Source organism: Silurus aristotelis (assembly GCF_946808225.1).
Source record: "Silurus aristotelis genome assembly, chromosome: 4".
Classification (NCBI taxonomy): Eukaryota; Metazoa; Chordata; class Actinopteri; order Siluriformes; family Siluridae; genus Silurus; species Silurus aristotelis.
Genome location: NC_139577.1, coordinates 30,012,611 through 30,037,460, shown reverse-complemented (window position 1 = coordinate 30,037,460; position 24,850 = coordinate 30,012,611). Strand labels below are relative to the sequence as shown.

At 36.2% G+C, this 24,850-nt stretch overlaps 1 protein-coding gene across 1 annotated transcript in view; it reads left to right on the top strand.

The window, feature by feature from the left end:
* The first annotated feature begins 6,088 nt into the window (after window positions 1-6,088).
* The window catches only part of frem3 (Fras1 related extracellular matrix 3), a 36,690-nt gene continuing 17,928 nt past the window's right edge, over window positions 6,089-24,850 (top strand). The window contains exons 1-2 of the mRNA XM_083539644.1: window positions 6,089-11,252; window positions 11,404-11,493. Of these exons, the coding sequence (XP_083395770.1) occupies window positions 6,233-11,252; window positions 11,404-11,493 (5,110 nt within the window). The 5' untranslated portion in view covers window positions 6,089-6,232. The remainder of the gene's footprint in view (window positions 11,253-11,403; window positions 11,494-24,850) is intronic.

Here is a 24,850-nt window from a genome sequence, read left to right as displayed (position 1 = left end):
CAAAATAAAAAAAAAGATCCAATGGATTTTTTTATGTAAAAACATCAGCACAAGCTTTTATTTTCAGACTATTTTTTGCTTGTTGTGTTTAGTGAATTATACTTTTGATGAGCTTAGAGTTTGAGAACTTCCCCTGGACCCAGGACCAAGTCTGGCTGATGGTGGTCCTGAAAAAGGCAACATTTGAATGTATAAAAATTAAAACTCAAATTTACAGATTCAGTTTATAAAGGCCAGACTATTTAGTATCAAAACTGTGCTTTCAACTTATTCAAAGTGTCCAACGAGAAATATTGTTTACGCAAATTCCGACAGCTGTAATATATTGTATGTACCATATTCTATTTATAATTTGGAATACATTGGTATTGTGTCATTTCCCTATAGGATTTCCTGCAGCTTTCACACTTGGCATGTAATCCTATTGGAAGTGCCTGTAAGGCCCACGGAATGGGGGCGATTTTATGAAGCACTTCTGCAGACAATGCTTTTATCTATCGCAATGGAGTAAAAGTTGAGATAAAGATTATCTTTTATAAAAGAAGTCAAACCAAAAAATGTGTCTTAGTAAGAAAATCAGACAGTTCATTGACTATATTATTAATATGCAATGTATACCATGTTACAAAAATACACGTATTATGTATTTTTGGGATATTCACTGGTTTATAATGTGACATCACACAAGCAGCTCAAATTCTCTTTTTTTTGTTTTGCATTAATGAAAAAAGTATACAATAATAATTAATATATTCACAGTTTTTGGTTTGTTTGTTTGTTGTTTTCATAGGAGCACTAAATACCCTCCAGCTAGCATGTTCCTGTAGAAAAAAAAAATCCAAGTGCGAAAGCACTCTGTTCACAAAACTTTTTTTTTTAAATCCTAGATTAAGTATTAAACAAAAAGCTAGACGATGCACACTCTGTAGTGCAGGAGATTAGCAGTAGGCCTGTGTGCCCACATTAGGAGGTTGACCGGTCATAAGTAATGAGTACACCGAAGTTTATTTTAGCAAAGTAGCAAAATAGATGCACTGAACTCCAAAAGCATTCTGGGTATTCTGACTATGCCAACAGGGGGGCTTTCACAAGTGCTGCTAAGAACAGAATGGAGTAGTCCCAATCATGCACCAGGATAAATGGAGTACCCTTTATTTCTACCCAACGGCATCATATGATCATGCTTCACGTTCCACATTGTTTGGTTGTGTTAATAATGAACCTATGCATAACGTATAGTCGTAGCTTTTCAGATTGCGTAAGAATCTGCAATATGTCCACATTTTTATTCAGTAACAGATGATTAACAAGAAAATCAATTTCAAGAGAGCAACTCAAATGATTTAAGGCATCGAAAACAATGAAACAATAAAACAATAAAACAATAAAACAATGCAAGCTAATTAAAGCTAATATTAGCATTTGAAATTTTTATTAATATATAAATAATATTTTTAAAATGTAAGATTTTATTACAAAATTATTACAAAATGTTTGCTTGGTTTTCTTTGTTGTAAATTTACTATCCAAAATGTTGGAAACTCAAAACTCTTACAAAATTTTGTCTAGGTTTAGAATTTTATTATTATTATAATGTACTTTAGATGTATTTAAATAATTAGTTTTCATGAATATACATTTATAAAAAATAATATACATTTGTGAGTCTGGCCTCATGTGCCTTGTCCGTTTGAAACACTGCTCCATAAATGGAAAGAGTGTATTTTTATCTTGATGTGGCCATTAGGTTTCCATTGACCGTATGTCAGTGAATATAATCTCAAATATCTAGCCCAATTCTTAGCGTGCTATCTTCACACAGGGTCACATCATATCAAAATGACGGAAGAAGAAGGTCTTTTGCATGCTTTTTTTAAATGTGCATATTTCCAATACAGATGGATGAACAGTTGTCCTTGGCTGCTCTGGATGCTGGGGGCTTGTATTGGTGTTCTAGATCATATGTCATGTTATGGGATAAAGTCTTTTCTGTCCTGACAGCAATACAGGATTTCCATTTTTAGGCACTGCACATATTTAAATCTCATCCCCAGTGACAGCAACCGCAAAGGATATATTTGGACTTTCTAGGAATAAAATGATATGAGAGGTATTTTGTTAAAGAGGGTGGCAGGTTTGTTCAGGTTACTCTGAACCTGGTCAAACGTGCTGACGCCATGTGGTTGAACAATAATGTGTGACATGATTCACAATATTTTTCTATGTGATGCATGCTGAACATCACTATATAGTACATACAGAAAATTAAATAAGTATTAACTGTTTTACACCCCAAAAACTCGCTTTTACTCACTTATAATCTTTGAATCTAAGGGGAAAATATGCTTTACCTCCAGCAAAAGATGTGATTTATGTGTTGTGACTGTGCTGATTCAGTGGCTAAGGCACTGAGTTACTGCTCATAAGGTCGAGGACTGCCAAGCTGCCACTGTTGTGCTCTTGAGCAAGGCCTTTGACCCTCGTCGCTCCAGGGGCAATGTACCATGGCTGACTCTGTGCTCTGCTAACTGACTGGGATATGCCGAAAAAAATATCTATTGTATTTAATATACAGTATAAAGCCACAAATTAAAGCTACTTCTTTCTGTTTACAATGGCCACTCAAATGGATCGTATCAAAGCAATGAGTAATGTTCCTCCAAAAAGATATTCAGATAAACAAGATGATAATACAAACTATTTGAATATTTTTCCTATGTATGAAATTGGGTTGCAATAATTTTTATATCTGAAGGCTACAACACAAATAATCCTCATCAAACATTCAGTGAGTCCACATTCAGACCACATTTATCCCACTAGAAATGTTCCATCACTTGATAAAGGTGATCAGTAAGAAAAACTTTGGATTGATTTCAGGTTAGGCTTCTCTCTGAAGAGAAAAGTGGTGACAAGTCAGGGCAACAATATACTTAAACGCTCCTTAAATGTATTTTTCCATGTAAATTGTCTCTATATGTCATCTACTGTACCTTGGTCTTCTTGTCCACCTGTGCTATCAGCTGCCGCCAGCTGAGCATATTTGTGAGAGCTGCGAGACTGACATGTCCCCACTGGGTGACCTCACATGACATAAACACATGAAACAATCTGCCTAGCTTTCTTCACTTACAGCACAGTCTCACACCCTTATTGACTAATTAGTATCATATCAACTTACTAATAAATAACAGAAAGACAAAAGTGAAAAGAGGCAGGATGTGAGTGCTACTTAACTGCGACTAATATATGTATGTATATATGTATATGTATGTATGTGTATATACAGTATATATATATATATATATATATATATATATATATATATATATATATATATATATATATATATATATATATATATATATATATATATATATATATATATATATATATATATATATATATATATATATATATATATATATATATATATATATATATATATACACAGTACAGACCAAAAGTTTGGACACACCTTCTCATTCAAAGAGTTTTCTTTATTTTCATGACTATGAAAATTGTAGATTCACACTGAAGGCATCAAAACTATGAATTAACACGTGGAATTATATATGGAATTATATACAACAAAAAAAGTGTGAAACAACTGAAATATGTCATATTCTAGGTTCTTCAAAGTAGCCACCTTTTGCTTTGATTACTGCTTTGCACACTCTTGGCATTCTCTTGATGAGCTTCAAGAGGTAGTCACCTAAAATGGTCTTCCAACAGTCTTGAAGGAGTTCCCCGAGAGATGCTTGGCACTTGTTGGCCCTTTTGCCTTCACTCTGCGGTCCAGTTTACCCCTAACCCATCTCGATTGGGTTCAGGTCCGGTGACTGTGGAGGCCAGGTCATCTGGCGCAGCACCCCATCACTCTCCTTCTTGGTCAAATAGCCCTTGATGCCTTCAGTGTGACTCTACAATTTTCATAGTCATGAAAATAAAGAAAACTCTTTGAATGAGAAGGTGTGTCCAAACTTTTGGTCTGTACTGTATATATAAAATCAATGCTGTCAATCTATTAAAATATTTAATTGTGATTAATCGCATGATTGTCATGAGTTAACTCAAGATTAATTGCAATTTAATCGCACATTTTTATCTGTCCTAAATGTACCTTAAATTAATACATTTTAAGTTTTTTAATACTCTAAACAACATATGCATTTATTATTTTTATTATAAGTGAAACCAAACTCAACACAGAGCATGAAAACTAGACATGTTACAAAAGTCATAGATGTGTTTCAAAGAACTTGTTCATGTCTATTATACACATAGAAATACCAGGTTCCCATTAATGCTCTTTCTTTGCACTGAGCCAGTTGCTCAAGCAAACAAGCCTGTTTACATTTTCAGATGGGAGAGCGGCTCATAAAAATACTCTTGTAAATGTTTTAAAGTAATTGCGGTGTTTTAAATTACGTAAATCGACACCAAATGAAACTTTTGCTATGTTTCAACACGGACGGTTTTATTTGCTGCATGTTTGCATTAACGGCAGATTTTGAGACTTGCCGCATCAGTAGAGTTAAAATTAATGTTTTAAAGCACATTAGTAGCACCGCTGATAAAAAACACAAAAGGTCCCAAATATCTTTGTAATAAATCAAAATATACATATAAATACTATAATAATAAATATATAAGAGATGGTAGAAAAAGGTTTTGCAACTCTGTTTACAAAAAAGTACTTTATTTATCTATGTTTACACACGATCACCTTCAATACTGTCCCCTTGCACAATACAGCGCTCCCAGCATTCCTGCCACTTCTGGAATATGTCGTGGAAGTCTTCTTTTCGAAGTGTGTCAAGCACCTCTGCAAATCATGCTGGATCTTGTGCAATTGTCTCAAAACACTGACCTTTGAGCTAGATCTTCTTTTTCAAGAAGAAGGTGAAATTCACAAGAGCCCAATCTGGAGAGTCCTGTGTGTACGGAATAAGATCATTTTTATTTATCTCCGACAATCATCATACACAAGTTGCTGAATGGTTTCGAAATTTGAAAGTTGAAGGTTTTCCTGATCTTTCCTCTTCCAGCGCACGTGGAACTCAAAACACCTCGAATTACTCGTTGCAGCATCGCCGTATGTCACACGCATATTATTTCAAACATCTCCGTGGCAGTTTTTCTAGGTTTCACGCAGAATTTCACGTTTGGTCTTTGTCCTAACTTGCTGTCTATGATGAAATCTCTGATGTGGTAATGCACGTGGTGAGAATAGCACCCATTAGCACTGTTAATCTCACAACTTTTTGATATCACCTCGTAATCCTTACACATAAATAAAACAAGCCATTGTCAACAGCAGGGTTTGGTGTGCTGCAAAAACAATCACTATTCAGCAGGTAGAGTGTTTTTTTTCTTCGCTCAATGTGATTAGAACAACAAATGCAGCACATATTGTTAAACATAAACCATAAACCCTCTATTTTGAAAACTTGATGAAAACGTCTAACTTTTTTTCTCTTACAAAGCATTGACAATGTTTTTCTCTTGTTTAAATTTTACCTAAACATAAGTGCTCCAGGATTAAAAAATTCAATAAACTAAATAGATTTGTGATTTCAACACTGTTTTGTTATAAACCTAAATGATATTATATTTACATAAGAGAATGTAACACTGGTAAAATTGGAGACTTATTGAATTTTTAATTTTTGTGTTTGAATAAATTTAGCTTACAAAGAACAGAAAGATCTGCTGACATGTTCTGCACTGTATCTTGCTATGATTTGAAACGACACAGATTTCCCCCTTGACTATAAATACAAAATGCACAAATGAAGTACTTTTCTATGTGCATCACAAACAGTCTTTAATAGTTGCTGCTTCAAAGGATATGAAATCCCTTTAAATCTCTGTCTCTGGAGAAGGGCAGTGGTGGGTGGGGGTGAATGCCATACTGAGGGGGGCTTTCAAAGTTGCTGCCTTAACTTAGTCATGGGAGAGGTTGTTCTGAGGGTGGAGTCTTGTGCTGTCACTGTGTTTCTGCTTAAGTATTACCTGCATTGCTTCAGCAGGAGGAGTTCACTTGTGCTGTGTGAATGAATGAGTAAGTGCAAAAGGAGAGTGAGACAGAGAGAGAAGAGGGACACCACTGGGAAAGCACAGTCTGAGTTTGACTGTGGATTTGAAAGAGGACATTTTCTAGCTGGAGTGCGAAACAGGTCTATTTTGGCAAGTTACTTTCAAGACTGCAGTGCAACTAGCTCTGATCATGGCTGGTTGTCTGCAAAGGACAAGATTTTGTGGCGCACAGACTCTTCTGACGTGCCTCCTTGTGTTAGGTCTTTGCTTGTGCGCAGTGCAAACAGATCCTTTTGATTCAGCTTTCCATTACAGGCACCAATCTGGACCTAATGCTGAAAACATCTTGGTGGCGAACAATGGGATTAGAGTTCCTTTTGGACGCTCTGTTTATTTGGATCCTATCAATGACCTTGTCAGTGAAGTGAAACCAGGAGATCGTTGCCACATCACAGTACTAGACAATGACCCACTGGCACAGAGACCTGGAATGCTGACTCCTAAGAAATTTCCATGTGAGTTTGGAGATAAGGACGTTAAATACATTCATTTTGGATCACGGAGTCCAAGCAAGGACCAGGTGAAGCTACAGTTAAGGTATGACTCCCATACAGACACTGTAGTTATTCCTTTCATGCTAGAAGTAGAGGTTGTCTTCCAGCAGCTGGAGATCTTAACTCGTAACATGCCTCTTGTGGTGGAAAAGCTTAATGGTCAAAGCAACCCTATTGATAAAAAGGGCTTGGAGTTTGCTTTTGAGGATGATGTGACGAAATGCAAAGTGGCCACACTGGTAGGAACAGGTGGACTTCCAAGGTATGGCATGCTTTCCGACAACTCTGTTAATGGACAGATGATTGACTGTGATGAGTTTGTCAAAAAAGGTATAAGATACCAGCATACTGCTACTACCAAATCTCCTAACAGAGATTACATACCAATGATGGTGGAAGTTCAAGATAATGATGGTAATACTATCCAACAAGAGCACTTCCAGATCATGGTCCGAATCAAAGAAGGTGTTGAAAACACCCCTCCAAAAGCCAGCTTTACAGCGATGATGATGATGGAGGTAGATCAGTTTGTAATGACTGCCATAACATCTGATATGCTGGCAGCTGAGGATGTAGAATCTGTTCCTGATGATTTAATCTTTAACATAACATCTCCTCTGGGCCCTGAGCAGGGATATATTATCAGCACAGACAATCACAATTTGCCAATCACTTCGTTTTATCAAAGAGATGTAAAAGATCTGAAAATTGCCTATAAACCTCCATCTGAAGATTCAGATGAAGAAAAGATTTTTCAAATTGAATTTGAGGTAGTTGATACAGATGGGGCTGTGTCTGATACCTTTGCATTTATGATTGTCGTGAAACCAATGAACACTTTAGCCCCAGTGGCAACCAAGAACACTGGACAGTTATTGTTTGAGGGTCAGTCAAGGCCTCTTACTAGTTCTCAGAATCTTGAAATCAGTGATGAGGACAACCTGGAAGAGGTAAAGATTACTGTACTTGATGGCTTAAAACATGGCGAGCTGACAGTGTTAGGATCTCCTCGAAAATTCTTCACACCATCGGACCTAGATTCTGGAATTGTGATTTACCAACACGATGGAAGTGATACTTACAGTGACAATATTATATTTAGAATGACAGATGGAAAAAATGACGTGGAGTTTCTGTTTCCCATTACAATCGCACCTACTGATGATGAGCCTCCCATCATTAATGCTAACACTGGTATTGTGCTGTTCAAGAATGAAATGATGCAAATTTCACCATTTATTTTGAGTGCTACTGATATAGACTCTGAGGATTCGACCATTAAGTTTATACTGGAGGAGCCTTATTCAGCCATCGGTGAGCTGCTCCTTCGACAAGTGGAGCCCCCTGCAGATGCTTCTACTTGGAAGTTTAGTGGGACAGATGAAATGTTTGAACAGGTGGTGACCGAATGGTCCCAGCAGGATATTCTTGATGGAAAACTGTTTTACCGCCACAAAGGTCCACACAGCACCACTACTGTCACTGACCACTTTGTCTTCAGAGTTCAGGATGATAACGACCCCCCAAACCAATCAGGAGAACACACGTTCACCATTAAAATCCATCCAGTAGATGACATACCACCAACACTTTACCCAGACACTGTTCTGCACATGACAGTTAAAGAATATGAATTGACATTTTTTAGAAAGAAGTTTTTACGCTACACAGACTTGGACTGTGATGACAGAGATCTTAAGTATACCATCATTAAGCCCCCAACAGATACAGATGAAAACAATCCAGTGCCTCTTGGAGCCATTGTACTTACTGACAGTCCTGGCACTGTTATTACTGAGTTTACTCAAGCTCAGGTAAATCACCATAAAATAGCATACAAACCCCCTGACCAGGAACTGGGGATCACTCCCAAAGTGGTTCAGTTCACCTTTGTAGTTGAGGACACTGCTGGTAACTCAGTCAATGGTTTATTTACAATCTTTTTGCAGCCGGTTGACAATAAACCTCCTGTAATTACTAATACTGGTTTTACTGTGCTGGAGAGAAGTACCTACATAATAACCAAGAACGAACTGAATGCATCTGATCAGGACACAGAGGATGAGAATATTATCTTTAAAGTGATCCAGATTCCCAGATATGGCCAGCTACAGTATTTAGGAATTGACATGTCTAACGGTGAGACCTTTATTTTAGAAGATATTGAAAGTGGTCGGCTGACCTACATCCATGGTGGTGAAGAATCTCTCAGTGACATCATCACAATCGATGTTAGTGATGGTTTTCACGAAGTGCCCATTATCATTAAAATCATTATCAAGCCAGTTGATGATGAGAGCCCAACTATTATGCTACCAGCAGGTCTTTTAGGTGCTTCAATTGATGTTCTTGAGAATGGAGCTACAGAGATCACAAGCAATGTCATTCAGGGCCAGGATGAGGACACAGATGATCTAATGCTGACATTTATCGTGGAGGAGCCTCCGAGATTAGGAGAGATCATTGTAAATGGTGCTCCTGCGGAACGCTTTACTCAGCAAGACATTATCAATGGGGTTGTTGTCTATGCTCATACAAGTGGCGAGATTGGACCCATTAAGGAACATGATTCTTTCAACCTTACCATCTCAGACTTGTCAGATGAGTGGGTGGTAGGTGGTAACAAAGTTCAAGGAGTTCGTGTACATGTCACCATCCTTCCTGTTGACAGTGTTGCCCCGATTGTTAGTGTTGGGTCCCAGTTTGTGGTGGTGGAGGGAGAAAAGAACGTTATTACACTAGAGCACTTTGGAGCTGAAGATATTGACACAGATAACGATGATATCCTCTGCACAATAATAGTCCAATCAACATCTGGCTACGTGGAGAACATTTCTCCAGCCCCTGGTTCAGAAAAGTCAAGGGCAGGCACTGCCATCACTGCCTTTAGCATTAAAGATGTTAGCCTCAGCCATATCTACTATGTTCAAAGCATTCATAAAGGTGTAGAACCTGTGGAAGACAGGTTTACTTTTCACTGCTCTGATGGCATTAACTTTTCAGAGAGGCACTTTTTTCCTATTGTCATCATTCCTGCCAATGATGAGAAGCCAGAAATATTTATTCGTGAGTTTGTAGTCATGGAAGGCATGAGCTTAGTCATAGACACTCCAATTTTAAATGCTGCAGATGCTGATATTCCAGGTGATGAATTAGAGTTTGAGATCATCAAGAATCCCAAACATGGTAACATTGTCCAGCAGTTAAGTACCGGAAGTACCCCTGTCGTGAGATTCACCTTGGAACAAATCAAAGAGGCATCTAATATTGTTTATGAACACGATGACTCAGAAACCAAAGAGGATAGTTTTGAAATAAGACTCACTGATGGGAAACACACCGTTGAAGAGAAGGTTCTGATAATGGTCATTCCTGTTGATGATGAGACCCCAAGAATGACTATCAACGATGGACTAGAGGTTGAAATTGGAGAAACTAAAGTGATAAGCAACAGAGTCCTCAAAGCCACTGATCTGGACTCTATAGACAAAGATCTTACTTACATTGTACGTTATGGTCCTGGCCAAGGTTACCTTCAGAGAATTACTAAGCATGGAGATGTCATTGGCAACATCAGCATTGGAATGAATTTCACGCAAGATGAAATTGATAAACAGCTCATTCAGTATGTCCACACTGGTCAAGAAGGAATTCGTGATCTACTGAAGTTTGATGTCACTGATGGTATCAACCCTCTTATTGACCGCTACTTTTATATAAACATTGGCAGTATTGATATGGTCTTCCCTGATGTCATCAACAAAGGTGTGACCCTCAAAGAAGGAGGCAAAGTAACCCTTACCACAGACCTCCTCAGCACAACAGACATTAATAGTCCTGATGAATACCTTAGTTTTACCATCACACGTGCTCCTAGCAGGGGTCACTTAGAAAGCACTGACCATCCTGGTGTACCCATATCCACCTTCACCCAATTGCAACTGGCTGGTAACAAAATCTACTACATTCACACATCAGACGATGAAGTGAAGATGGACAGCTTTGAGTTTGAAGTTACTGATGGTTACAATCCAGTGTTCCGCACTTTCCGGGTGTCGATCACTGACGTGGACAATAAAAAACCAGTCCTGACTATTAACAAGCTGGTGATGGAAGAGGGTGAAACAAAGCTTATTACACCTTTTGAGTTGACTGTGGAGGACCGTGACACTCCAGACTATCTATTGCTTTTTGTGGTCACCCAAGTGCCAGTGCATGGTCAACTACTGTACAATTGGACTCAGGTCGTTACAACTTTCACCAAGCAAGACCTAAATGAGAACCTTATTAGTTATAAGCATGATGGCACTGAAACCAATGAGGACAGCTTCTCCTTCACTGTTACAGATGGAACTCACACAGACTTTTATGTTTTCCCGGATACAGTCTATGAGACACGTAAGCCTCAGATGATGACTATCCAGATTAACACAGTGGACAATGGCATGCCTCAAATTGTTGTCAACAAAGCTGCATCAACTCTGAGGGTTCTTCATACTGGGCATCTGGGATTTTTAATTACCAGCAAAGCTTTGAAAGCTGAGGACAGAGATAGTCCCAACAAAGTTTTAAAATATTCAGTGTCTGAGGCCCCACTGCATGGCTTCATCATGAATACTGCTCTGGGAAATGACAGCATCAAGACCTTCTCACAAGGTAAAAACTGTACTATCCTTTACACAGCATACTATTTTTTTAGGTCTAATATTTTATGAAAGAAACCATATTTTACGTCTGCAAAATTATAAAAAGCTGTATGCAAACTAGCTTAGTGACAGATTTATGTCAAATGTTTTGTCTTTAATAGCTGATATTGATGACATGAAGATCTGCTATGTGTTACTTGATGCTTCCAATGCCACAAGTGATATTTTCTACTTCATTGTGGAAGACAATGGTAAGAATATTTTGTCTTTTCTTTTAATAGATATGTTTTCAACTTCTGCATGGTCTGAAGTTTTTAAGGTTTATTTAGTCGCATACGTTACACCATTTTGAATGTTAAATGTTATATGACTGATAAATGCTGAATCTTTGACAGTTTGTTTATTATTACTGAATTATTCTGCATATTTCGTTCTTATTTGGTTAGTTTGTGTGTTTAAAATTTGGAGTAAAACATATCACAAGTAGGGAGTTCAGCTATTTTAACTTTTTAGTAAGTGATGCTTTAAGATTTTGAAATACAATCCACACTGCAGTGTTTGAACCATATTAATGATGTATTCATACATAATATGAAAAACATAGTCATGGATCAATTTGCTTAGGTTTATTTTAAATTCCAGCAACAATGTTGATCATTTTAACCTTTCTATCAATTAATTTGAGTTCTTACACATTCATTTATAAAAAATAAAACAAAGTCTCATCCTGGTGTCTTGAATGGAGATTAAATGTTTATTTAATTCAATGAATCTTATTATAAGGTTGAAGCACAGAATTTCTTGAAAAGTGTCAACCACAGTATGATATCGACAGGAATTGCAGGGATCTGGACCACATGTGAAAGATGATAGGAGGGAATGGGGCTGGTAATGACAGCAGTAATGCTACAAAACCTTGCAGTTTCCCTTGAAATATGATACAAACCTAAAAGCTACTTTTATAAAAAAAAATTGTGCTTTTTCTGGAAACAAAATATGAAGTGTTTTTGACCTGACTCAAATTGAACATATATTTCATGTTTAGGGTAAAAAAAAAAACAAAGGTTGTGCTAATTAATAGTAACTGAAAATACAAACAAATATATATACTAAACTTTCCAAGACCTTCCCAGGTATTCTCAGGACAGATATTCCTGGGAACAGACCAACTGTTGTTTGGATGTTTGACTATTGTTGTGTACTGAAAAAGAAAACACAAAGACCTCATAGTAACTTTGACCTCTGTTTGTCATGACACTGTTTGAGATTCCAGTCAGCTGTAAAAAGGCATACCTGTGTTTGGTCAGGTTTTCTCTGAAGTGTGTGTGGTCATTCTATTTGGACATAAAGGTCTTACTGGCAGTCCCTCTATTTCCCAACCCCCATCATATACATGCATGAGAGAAGGAAAAGAAAAGGGAAATCATTATTTGTGTTTTGGTGGTCAACTAAGTACAGCACATGGTCAAGTAATGTGGCTGTGATGACTGAAAATGTACCATACAAATTAAGAAAAACCATCAGACATCACTGTGGTGTGGATTTGTAAATGCATTTTTGGAAATATTATATCTGAATATTATAGATTAACAATGATGGTGGTTGTGAAGTGAAATTTACTTCGCACACACTTTTTTTTGCCTTGTTACTCAGTAAGAAAGAACATTAATAGAGGTCTTCTGCTTGAAACTCAACCCATTTGTTCTCCGCAAGGGAATTCTCTGATGACTAAAATGGACCCCAGGCTTGGCATTTAGTCTCTTTGGCAATCCATCAGATGGAAAAAAAAAGCTGGATTTTGAGCCAACATTGTTTAAAAGGGAGAGTTGTCTAATGGTCAAAAACGTAGGGAGGCTGTTTAGTGCATAAAAAAATGTGTTATCCAAAACTAGATTTAAACTATGAAGAAAAAACGTGGCTAATTAAGATTCTGCCAACATCTAATATTAAAGAATTCAAGGAGTCAAGAGCTAATCACATACGATGCCTGGATGATCTGATCTATTGATAGAGGCAGCTGTTTGCAAGGTAATTGGTAAAAGTAGTTCCTCCTGTGCATGGTTCATGTTCACACTTGCCCAAGTGGTCCTACCATATAATCTTCCCATCATAAAAAACAAACAATTCAAGTAAAGAACTTCCTCTGGAATAGCTTTCTTTCTCCTGTCTTGTAAAACTGCACTTTGCTTATATTATGAGTCAGTAAATTAATTTGGTTTCAACTAATTAAATTTATTTGTTGCACCTTAATTGTGATTTTTGTATACAAAAGGTACAATAACTGGCTCTAGGCTCACTGCTTTATTTCTCATTTATTACCAAATCTGGGTAAAATTCTATTTCCAAATAGGATATTAATTCTCACTACTATAATTATAGGTTTTAGGATATGTGTGTGACTGATAATTTATACAATGAAACAATTAAATAGTTCTGCGTTGTAAGAAGTGAGATGTGTAAAACTCCGGATCAGCATGAAATTCCACATATTTATGAACAAATAGTTCTTCCCAGATAATTTAGTCAATGAAAGTAATATAATTAGAAAAGAAATTGTATAAATAAACATGCAATTAGAAATATGTTTATGAATGTAAGCAAGTCATCTTTTTTTATAATCCTTTTTTAATAAAAATAAAAAGATTTTTGTTTAAAGTAAAGGTTTACAGGCAAGGTTTATTTACTATTCAAAGACACATAGGTTTCTTTCATTTCATCAGTTTTGTTAAAAGAAATGCATGCAAAAATAAATGTAAGAGAGATGATTGATAATGATGGTGATGATTATGATGATTATTATTATTAGCAGTAGCAGTAGTAGAAGTAGTAACGGCAGCAGTATCAGCAGTAGTAGTGGTAGTAGTAGTAGTAGTAGTAGCGGTAATAGTAGCAGTAGTAGTAGTAGCAGTAATAGCAGTAGTAGTCAAGCTAGCTAGCTTCGGGGTTGGCCGACCTCTCCTCATGGTGTTTAGCTTTTCTTGAAAATTATTTTTTAAGTATGTCCGAGATCAAATCAATTTCACTTCCCCCTTCAGCCATTGTGGGCGTAAAAAAGTCTAACTCTGATGTATTAATGTGTGCAGAGCGCTACAGACTTGTTTTGCTAGCCGAACTTGGCTGTAACGCTTTCACTCTGACCAACCAATCAGAGGACGGAAAAATGCTGATGCTATTCTCGGCCAGCTAGCTGCCCTGTAAGGCGAATTTGAAATCTAATTGGTTAAAGAAACAGACCCATTGCTAATATAGGTTAACTTACATTGGCCAACACTACTGATTCTGAAGGCCCTGGGCAGATTAGATTGACATCTCAGCACATAGAGGCTGAAATCTGATTGGACAACAAAATCTAACATCCACATACACGTACTGGAAGCAGTGCAGCCAAGAGAAACGCTACGAAATGAAGAGAATAAACTGTTGGGAATAAATTAATACAATTTCATGAAACAAATATTAGAATTTAGATTGTAAATGTAGGTCAGTGTTTTTGATAGTGTTTAGACCAGTAGGGAAGACTTTGCTGGTCCTGATGGCCCACCACTGAGTAGTAGTAGTAATAGTAGTAGTAGTAGCAGTAGTTGTAGTAATGAGTTATTATAGCAGAGACCAGTGAGAAATTCATAGACAGAATGATTGAAGGTTTAATTTTTTTAAAATGAGCTGAAAATTTATTTTTAGATATTTCTAAAGGGATTAAAGCCTGTATGAACCTAAATAAGGCAGTTCTTCTCGTATGTGACTAACAGTGGTAACAAATACAGGTTTCTTGTATTACATTTGTTATAAAGCATAAAGTAAAAGTAAAAGAAAGTGTATTATTATTATTATTAGTAGTAGTAGTATTTTAACATAGAAAACAGAGTGAAACTGACAGATAAATAGTGGAGTTGGAGGTCACATTTTCTTGACAGGAACTGAAGATTTAGGTTTGGGAACCTCCGCTCTAGCCAATGGCAAGCTGAGCATTCCCATAGATTTAGTTCTGTGCCTTTCAGTTACAGCTAAGATTAATGGATCTCAGAATACCGGTACCAAATTTAGATATTTTTTTCACAAAAATTAAACAAAACATGCTCTGTTTTGAATATTCTACCCGAATGCCCAGTCTCTGTTTTGTCATGTTAGACCAAATCTTTAATATCCTTTTCAAAGTAAGATTTGACACCAGAATCTGTAATATGATCACTTGTTATAAGCAGGATCTAATTTCTTTGCCAAGACTTGTGTCTCCTGTAGCCATTTAACCCAGTCTGGGAGAGGAAGACGCAGTAGACAGGCGTGTGTGTGTGTGTGTGTGTGTGTATGGGTGTCCCTCCAGTAATTGAGAGATGTTCAAAGCCTTCTCTGCACCAACCCTGTAACCCAAATCCAGTTCCAGATCTGTTGATAACCCCAGGGTTTCCCTTTCACTCAGTTAAGGGTATCTTCTAAGAGTAAGAGCACTTGTCTGAGATGATTTTATTACAGTTATAATGAAAGTTTACTTTACCAGTGCAACGTTGTATCACAGCTAAGGCATTTGCATTTCCAGCATTTTGGCAGATGCCCTTATCATTGGATTTGAACTCAAAACCTTCCAATCAACATCTTATCCACTTATCCAACATCTTAAGTTACCACTTAGCTACTTTCCTAGAGGAAAGTCTTTATAAGGAACAATTCTACCTTGAGGAAAATTGAAATATCTTGGCTGATTTGTTGGTTTGTGCTGTATTAATGTTAATCCCCCAAAACAGTGGAACGTTGCAAGCTCAGTTACAGTAATGTTTAACAGGAATTACAAGCATGTGTCACATATTACAGCAATGGCTGGCCATGAGAGCCAGCAAGCTCTTTTCTGCTTGCCTAAACACTATCAGAATAACTAAATTAGGTTTTAATATATCGACAAGTATGTATTAAATAATTTTAAATACTTTATGCACTGCTTTAAGTTTAAGTTTAGGTTAGAGTTTCTATCCAATCACATTTCAGCCATCACATCACATGTTGCCAGGGTCAAAGAAAGATCTTCAAGATCAGCAAGATGCTTGTAGCGTAAAAATCCATGTTGCTTATACAGTAGCTGTGGCTTTAAACAATCAGATTGCAAGTTTCTGACTCCAGGGTCATCTAGCAGGCATACAGTAATGTGTTTTTATGTCTTTTGATTTAATGGTCTGCAGGAAAGAACACTTGTAGAATCGTGTTTATTGAGTTTCCTCTTTTAGATACCTGTATGTTATGCAGCACTTGATTATACTGCGTTTCTGTGTACGATGTTTTCTACAGCTGTGGAGTCATAATGATTGACAGAAATGAGAAATATCAAGTAAAAATAACATGTTTATTATAAATATTTATTTGTAAGATTTTTGGCCTTTAACTAAGTCAGTATTCAAAGGAAATATTGTGGTTGGCTTCTTGAAGTATGTATTGGGCTACTAGGATGTCCTCGGTCACAGCAGTTTCTTTTCCTGCCCCATAATCGGACCTGTCAGTCATGTCAACAGCTGCTAAAGGATTTAAATGTTCTCCCTTGCTTATGACCATTGAACTTCCTCTTCAGTCCTCGTTCTTCATGCATCAGCATACAGATTTATGGAGGGTTTTTTAAGCAGTCTTAGAGAGAAGGTATGGCTTTGGAGTTATTTATACACCCCCCCTCCTCTCTCTCTCTCTCTCTCTCTCTCTCTCTCTCTCTCTCTCTCTCTCCCTCTCTCGCTCTCTCTCATGAGGCATGCTCTTTTAGGTGCATCTCTTTTGCTCTGTTCTGTTTTGCTCTCATATTCACTGCACATACTATATTTTCTATCCTACATGCTTTCATTCTGTCTCACATTCTCTATTGCTATGCACACTATGAAAAGATGCTGAGATTGCTCTTTTAGGTCATATCTCTCCAAGTCGGGGGTATGAGGGATCATCTTTAACACTAATGCCTTGGCTCGCTGGTGTTAAATGTTAGGCGAGGACGACTTGTCAACCCATCATTCATCATACCAGGGGTTGGGGATCACACCTTTAATGGGGATTTAGGTTTAGTAGCTCATGGTGGTTTAGTGAGAGTAGGGACTGTAAATATAGAAAATGTAGAATGATCTGGAAAAGTTAAGACAATATAACATCCTATTTTACATCCTCTTCCCTGTAGGGAAATTAGATACTTTTATAATGGTCAGTGATGGTCAACATAGTTGCAATTATCACCAAAAATAGTTTGTTTGTCTGTTTGTTTTTATTTTTTTCATTCAGGGTCAGGACATAATCTCACCCTGCATACATTGACTTGAATTGGCTAGGTGTTGAATACCTAACATGGCCCTATGATGAGTATAAATGGAAAGAGAAAGCTAGGATAATAATAATTGCCCTCCTTCTCAATCTGACTAGATATACATAGCACCATACTTACTCACACGTTCTTGCATATGCTTGCATCATGCTGCAGGAGGCAAATATTGACCTCCTAAATGTAGTCTCTCATATCTATGGCGATGCAAAGCCTGCAAAATGTCAGCTAAAGAGTTGATAATGCAACTTAGTGAAGGACCTGTAAATCAGCAAATGGTCCTGGTAGGTAAAGAAAGTAACTATGAACACTATCTGTACCATAGCAAAATTTTAATAGGTGAAAATGTTGATTTGAATTAAATATTGGTGTTCATTATGGATTATAATATTTATTTCATTCATTGCTTCGAATAGTATTGCATGAATGCAATCGCTATGACCTCATAGATGCAAAGGTATACTTCAGATAGATGTTGATGTACTTAAAATAATAATAATTTGACACAAATTATTGCACATAAAAATTTATTAAATAAGCAATAAAACAATATAAAATGTTTGTAAATAAATCATATGTAAATAAAATGGATATTTATACATTTACATGATAATGATGTGCAATGACGTTAAAAGAAATTAACTGTGTGAAGTGAAAGGCGCTACATAATTTCAACACTTTAAATGTGTAATTAAATAATTTAATAATCAATTAAATTAATCAATACATTTTACACATTACATTTATTTATTTATTTTGTTTGTTTGTTTTGTGGATTGTGGTTATTTTATATAGTGAACTAAAGTAAAATGTGCTACACAATTTGAACACTTTAAATTTTAAATTGAGCAATTATTAAATCAATCAAATAAGTACTTACATAAATACATACACAAATACATGTAATGTTCAAAAGATATGTATTTGTCTGTCTGCTTGTTTTTTTTTCTTGTTTTTTTTACTTTGTTCAGTTTATGTAGTACACCCAAGGTTGCCTCGTTGTGTTTGTAATTCAGAATAACAGAATATACTGTATATTGTGTATATATAAAAATTTTATGACGGCTCAACCATGCCCTCAGTTTAATGGGTCCAGCAGGAAGCCATCCTAAGAATCTTGGCAAATCTCTTTCAGAGGACAGTTAATATGGCAATGCTAAATTAGCACAACTCTGGAGATGCTAGTGTCAGAGCAAAGCACATGTGGCCAAATATCACCCAAGGTATTTACAGATAGCTATTTCATGAGCATGTCTAAAAACATCACAGTGGATCTGCTATATGTGTCAGCTTCTAACACGGTAATTAAAATTATACAATTTTATGTGTTCCACACATTAAACATCATCAAATCATGACCTGCAGTAGATGACACCCAATCTAGGTGGTCATTTTAAATTGGTGCGTATAAAATTATCTTTGGAGTTTGGCTTCTGCTGCTTGTTTTTTTGGTACGCCGTTGAGAATGTGGCCGTTACTTAGCCATGCATTCTTTCTTCGTGTTTTTACTCTCATAAATACCTCAGGAACATTGTAAGACTCCTGGAGGCATTCACTGAGATTCCCAGTGTTCTGGTGAGTTATGGACACCCCTTTTTTTTTTTAAAGGAAGACAACTTTATGGCTCTATTCACCGACTAAAGCCATCACATTTAATATACAGACTACATCAGAGTGACATTTTGACTCATCATTCATTAGAGAGACAAAACGTTAAAGCAGAAATGCTAAACACCCTTTGGGATTCTGTTCATCGCATACAAATCACATTTAAATTCTCATGATTGAGAAGGCGTGAGCAACCCATGGCAGTGGGTTTTGGCCCACCCAGACAGTGCTTGGTGTGTTCCTTGTTATTGTTGTTTTATTTTCATTCTTGAAATAAAGGCTGACAAAAGGAAAGAGTGAGGAAGGTCAGAGGAGAGTACAGCTGTCATTGTATGTTGCCTGAAATCTGAAAACCATTGGGAGTCTGTGTAGTGTGAGGAAAAATAAAGGAAGAAAATGTAAGCATTGCCAAATGGAAGTGCCTGTGTGGGTGTAGGGTGACCAGTCAGAACAGAGACAGGACCACCATTGCTTTTGTGACCATCGAACAACATCTGTCAGTCATATTGGGTGTGAAACTGTTTAGTAGTTAACAAAAAAAAGCTACTCTCAACAGCTGAGAATACGCTGGCAAGTATGGGATCGTAAATTTACAGCTTATTTTCACCAACAAATTTGAAGCCAGATTGAGATATATTTTGTAAAGTAGACATCCAAGTACAACTTCAGTTGTACCATTGATGGCTAAAGTTTAATAAATTATATATCAGTATATCAAAAGTAAAACTATTAGGGTTATAACATTAGGTCTCATTAATGATATGAGAATGAATCAAATATTTCACATACTTTTATTTACAGCATTTGGCAAACTTAATGACAGACAGCTGCATTTGTGGTGACTAATGTTTGTAACAGGTTCATACTATGTTTCCTCCAAATATCAGACATAATAATAGTGAAAAGTTTAATTCAAATGTAATTAATTACTTTAATTGAACAAAGTGTGTTTAGTCTACTTACTCTTACTTTCTCGCTCAAAGTTTTTAAGCTAAAAAATAGATCGAAAAAAATGATAGAGCAAACAATCTAACTCATTTCCATTCATTCATCCATCCAAAACTAAACTGGGTAATTTCCTGACTTGGCTATAAGCCTCAGATTTGCTTATTTCTATCACTCTGTAAAATCTTAATACATCCCATATAGATTTTGTCAACAGCAAATAATTCGCAATATATGCAATACAAGAATGAGCAGTGTTAACCCATTAATATCAGTCAGTCGTGATCTTCTATTTACCTTAAATTGAGTAATTGAAAGACTCAACTATTAACAACTCCATAAAGCTGTCAAAGGACTACAATATGTGTTTGCATATTATCAAGCTGGTGGAGTGTGCTACAGCATTTTTGTCAACAGTCATGACATGTATATCCATATCCATAATTTGATCCTGTTTTTAACACCTTGTGGATCAACTACAGAATTCTTAATTATAGACCAACTCTTAACACCTTTTAAAAAATCTATACAGCTATTTAAAAAGCCTTTTCGCATTTTCTCAAAAAAAAATTTTCAGAAAGCTTTTAAATACATTGCATTTTGCATTATAATTAACCATCTTCAATGTATATTAAACGATATCTCTTATGCAAAGAAATGGAGTCACACAGTAAGATATCTATTTCCATATTCTTGAAGACAACGTACTATTATCCAGGGCCAGAGGAATGTCGCAGGGCTAACGAGGCCGTGTGCCGGATACCAGACTGAAAAAAGAGCTCATTGTCTGATGGCTGTTCAGATGATAATCCTCGGGTACACAATCGCTAAGATCAATATCAACTAGTTCTCACACTGGGCACTCTGCCCACATGAACGTTTTCTTCTCTAGAACAAGCTGCTGTTTGTACCATAGCCTTACTATATAACAAGGATTTTTTAAAAATTTCTTCTCATACCATGTATGCTTTATCACATTGGAAATGCACTACGAGTTCCTATTAAAAAAAAAAAAAAAAAAAAAAAAAAAAAAAGGATTTAACTAGTCTTTTCGATGAGAATAAATTGTTTTATAGCCTCGTTATTTTTACGTTACCACAATTAAACGTAGATCAACAGCAACTTTAATTAACAGCTATACACATGCTTACAAAGCTTAACTCTGATGCCATCCATTTTTTTATGGCTACAGTACTTAAGTCAAATGTTAATGCATTATTGTAAAAATCTAACCAGTTCAATAGAATGCACACAGTACTGGAATCCTCAAGGGCAATAAAAAAGAAAAAAGTCACATTTACTGCCATAACATGACATAACATTTAGACACCGTATTAGATATGAAGAGTGCATACAAATACAAATGCTAATTACTGCAGTGTCTCCATGGTTGAAAAGACTTTTTGCTACATTCTTTAAAAAATCATCCCAAGTACACAAAGAGAGTGCAGACATCTAACACTTGGTGGTAGGTGATATAATGTTCCATTAAAACCAAATTAAATTTTAAAAAAAACAAAATGCCCAAGTGTAGTTATATGCAGTGTCTAGTCGTCTGTCTGTAAATATGTCATCATTTTAATATATCCAGGCATATTTACTACTTTCTTTCTTTCTTTCTTTCTTTCTTTCTTTCTTTCTTTCTTTCTTTCTTTCTTTCTTTCTTTCTTTCTTTTTCTGACTAGCATCAACTAGTAAATATATAGCGTTTATCAACTGTGTACATATACACTACTTGGACTAAATTTGTGAGATTCATATGTACTTTTTAAACATCCCATTGCACATTTAGTCCCCATTTGCTACTACAATAACCTCCAATCTCCTGTGAAAATGTTCTACTAGATTTTGGAGTGTGTTTGTGGAGATCTGTGCTCATTTAGCCACAAGGGTGTTGGTAAAGGAGGTCAGGTAAAGAGACCTGGTCAGAATTTCAGTTAATCACAAAGGTGTTATATCGAGTTGAGGTTAGAGCTCTATAGCAGACCACTCAAGATCTTCCACTTCAACCCATGTAAAGTATATCTTCATGGAGCTGTCCTTGTGCATAACTGGTATTGTCATGCTGGGACAGTTCTTGAGTCTTCTAGTTCAAGTGAAGAGAAAATAAAATGCTAGTGCATCAAAAGCCATTGTATACATTGTGGACCTCCAACTTTGTGGTAACAATTTGGGGAAGACATGCTTGAAAAAAGTCTGATGTCCCAGAATTTTTGTCCATATAGAATATTTCTAAGAGATCCCTGACTAAATTTTTTATGCATGACATATTTTAGTAACTTGCTGCCAACTCACTGCTTACAGTTGGATGATGGGAATAAGAGGAGTGAAATAGTGCACAATATTTGCGCAAACTCACCTTTATTTAAGACTAAAAGTGCAGTAAATCACACTAAGGCGATGCAGAGTTGGCAAAAACATATATAATCTATTTATTCAGATATGATCTGATACCTGAGCTGCCATTCCATGCTAAGAAGCTTCCTGAGCCAGTGTGCAGAGGAAAGTGGAAGAAAGTGTGGTGATGACTGGGTTTCTTTGTAAAGCATATTGCAGGATATTTACTTACTAAATACTTTGCCATGACTATGGCATGCTGGTCTCCATCCAGTATTATTAGGACTTGTTTTGTCTCCAGAAGACTTGTGGCTTTGTGTTTTGATGGGAAAGTCAGAGAGTAGGCAACCATTCTATTTTTCTCTCCAACAACCATGCTTACATCTTCTTTCTTTAAAGTCACATAGCAGAACACCCAGTTCCAAGGTGCACTAAATGCAGGTGGATGGTCTGCACCAAATGTAGATGTTCCATGATTAGACAATACACACCCATAGTTTATTTGCCCAGATGCTTTGTTTACATGGTCTTTTCAAATGTAAAGGAGGGTACAGTGGATCATACTGGTATATCCTTAAAAGATCAGCTTGTAGGGGACATTCCTTGAAATCGGAGTAGGGTTCATGCTGACCCGACTGGATCTTCTTACCTACATGCTTGCTCTGAAAAGTTCAAGTAACAGTCATTGAGACAGGAAATTTAAACAGGACAATCATGTGTCCTTGGTTTCTGACTAAAACCCTGATGCTATGCAATAAGTCCTCTGGAATTCTTTCACAGTATAAAAATTGGCAGATAATCCAGGTTTAACAGCAGGAAAGACGGTATCAAAAGACATGGATCTCAGTATCTCACAAAAAATGCATAATGCATAAAGATAAATTGTTCACCTGATATTGTATGTTTAAAAGTTTGTTTAAAAAAAAAAAAAAATGAAATAGTCAATAGTTTAAGACCAGATTTTAATTCCAATCACAGAAATCACTGCTGGCCTACAGAATGCCATTATGGTTGAAGATCATCAAGATCCAAACATTGACTTTTGCTAAAATGAGTGTCTAAAAAAGGCCGGTTGAAATAATTTTTTTGTTTGTTTTAGTTTCAGTTTTTTTGCATTTTTTAGGCAAAGCTTCTATTAAAATTGCTCATAAGTTGTAAATGAGGAGTACTAATTTGGGGAAACCTAAATTTCAGGTAAAAGAAATCAAGTAATATAATAAAAAAATACAATCTTTATTAATATGAAAAATAATAAATAAAAAACAGTCATTCTTTATTAATTAATACATTTACATTTGTCTTAGAAACTAATTTCAGCCATAACCATTTAACAAAATGTCTATGTAAAATAAATAATCTTATGTTTAACAATGTGTAAAAAATCATTTTTATAAAGTTATTTTTTTTCTTTTTGGTCCTGTGTATGTTTTCCTAAAGGAAAAAGGACATTCTTATTACTTTTTTTTGTTATTGAAAAGTTGAGCTGTGAATTCACTGTTTGCTGTTGTCTTCATTTGATCACGTTTTAATTTTTAATACTTTTTTTTTTTTCGGGGGTGCTATTAAGTTGTTTTTGATTTTTTGTAAAAATGCATTTGAGAAATACATGCTTGACAATCATAACACAGAGCTGCCAACATGCTACCTCAATGCTGAGATTATTCAACTAAAATTAAACTTGAATGAAGCACAGAAGTGAATATGAATCTAAAATGAAAATCATATGTGAGGACGGTCAGACAGAGGAAGGTGTGGCAGAGAAAAACAGTCAAACAAAGGGTCAACATGAGCTCCTCAGAGCTCCTGCTGCTGTTGTCACAGTTGATGATAACAGAATCTCCTAACTTTTGTGTTTCACACTTTAGTCCTTTGACCTTCACTCTCAACCCGACAGTCTGAACCAGTATCTCAATTGCAATAAGTAGAAAAGTGATAAGGCTCTGAATAGGAGTCCGTTTTATTAAAAGATGTATCATAGTGTAATTTGAGTACCACAACATTGGGTTACAGTTGATTAATAAGAATCCCAAAGATTTTGAGAACAAATTACGTGAAGTGTGCAAAGTCATCAGGAATTGTTTTTGTTTAGTATTTATTTCACCCCATTGCCCAAGTGATAGACAAAAACAATTTTATTAACGGACCTAGATTGACATGAACAGCACAGTGACACTATGGTTCGCACATAGTGATACTATGGTTGCCATCTGTATAGTTTATTGGCTTAATGTCTGCCAGGGTTTATCCTTGGTTCTCTTGTTTCTTCCTCCCCTCGCTCTGCCAGTAAGTTGATTGACAGCTCTAAATGTCCCTGAGGTGTGAATGTGTGTAGGCATGGTGCCCTGTGATTGACTGGCCTTCCACATCTCACTTCATGCCTAGTGTTCCTGTGATAGCCTCCAGGAACTGGTTGAATTAATGAATAATGAATAAGTTGACAGCTA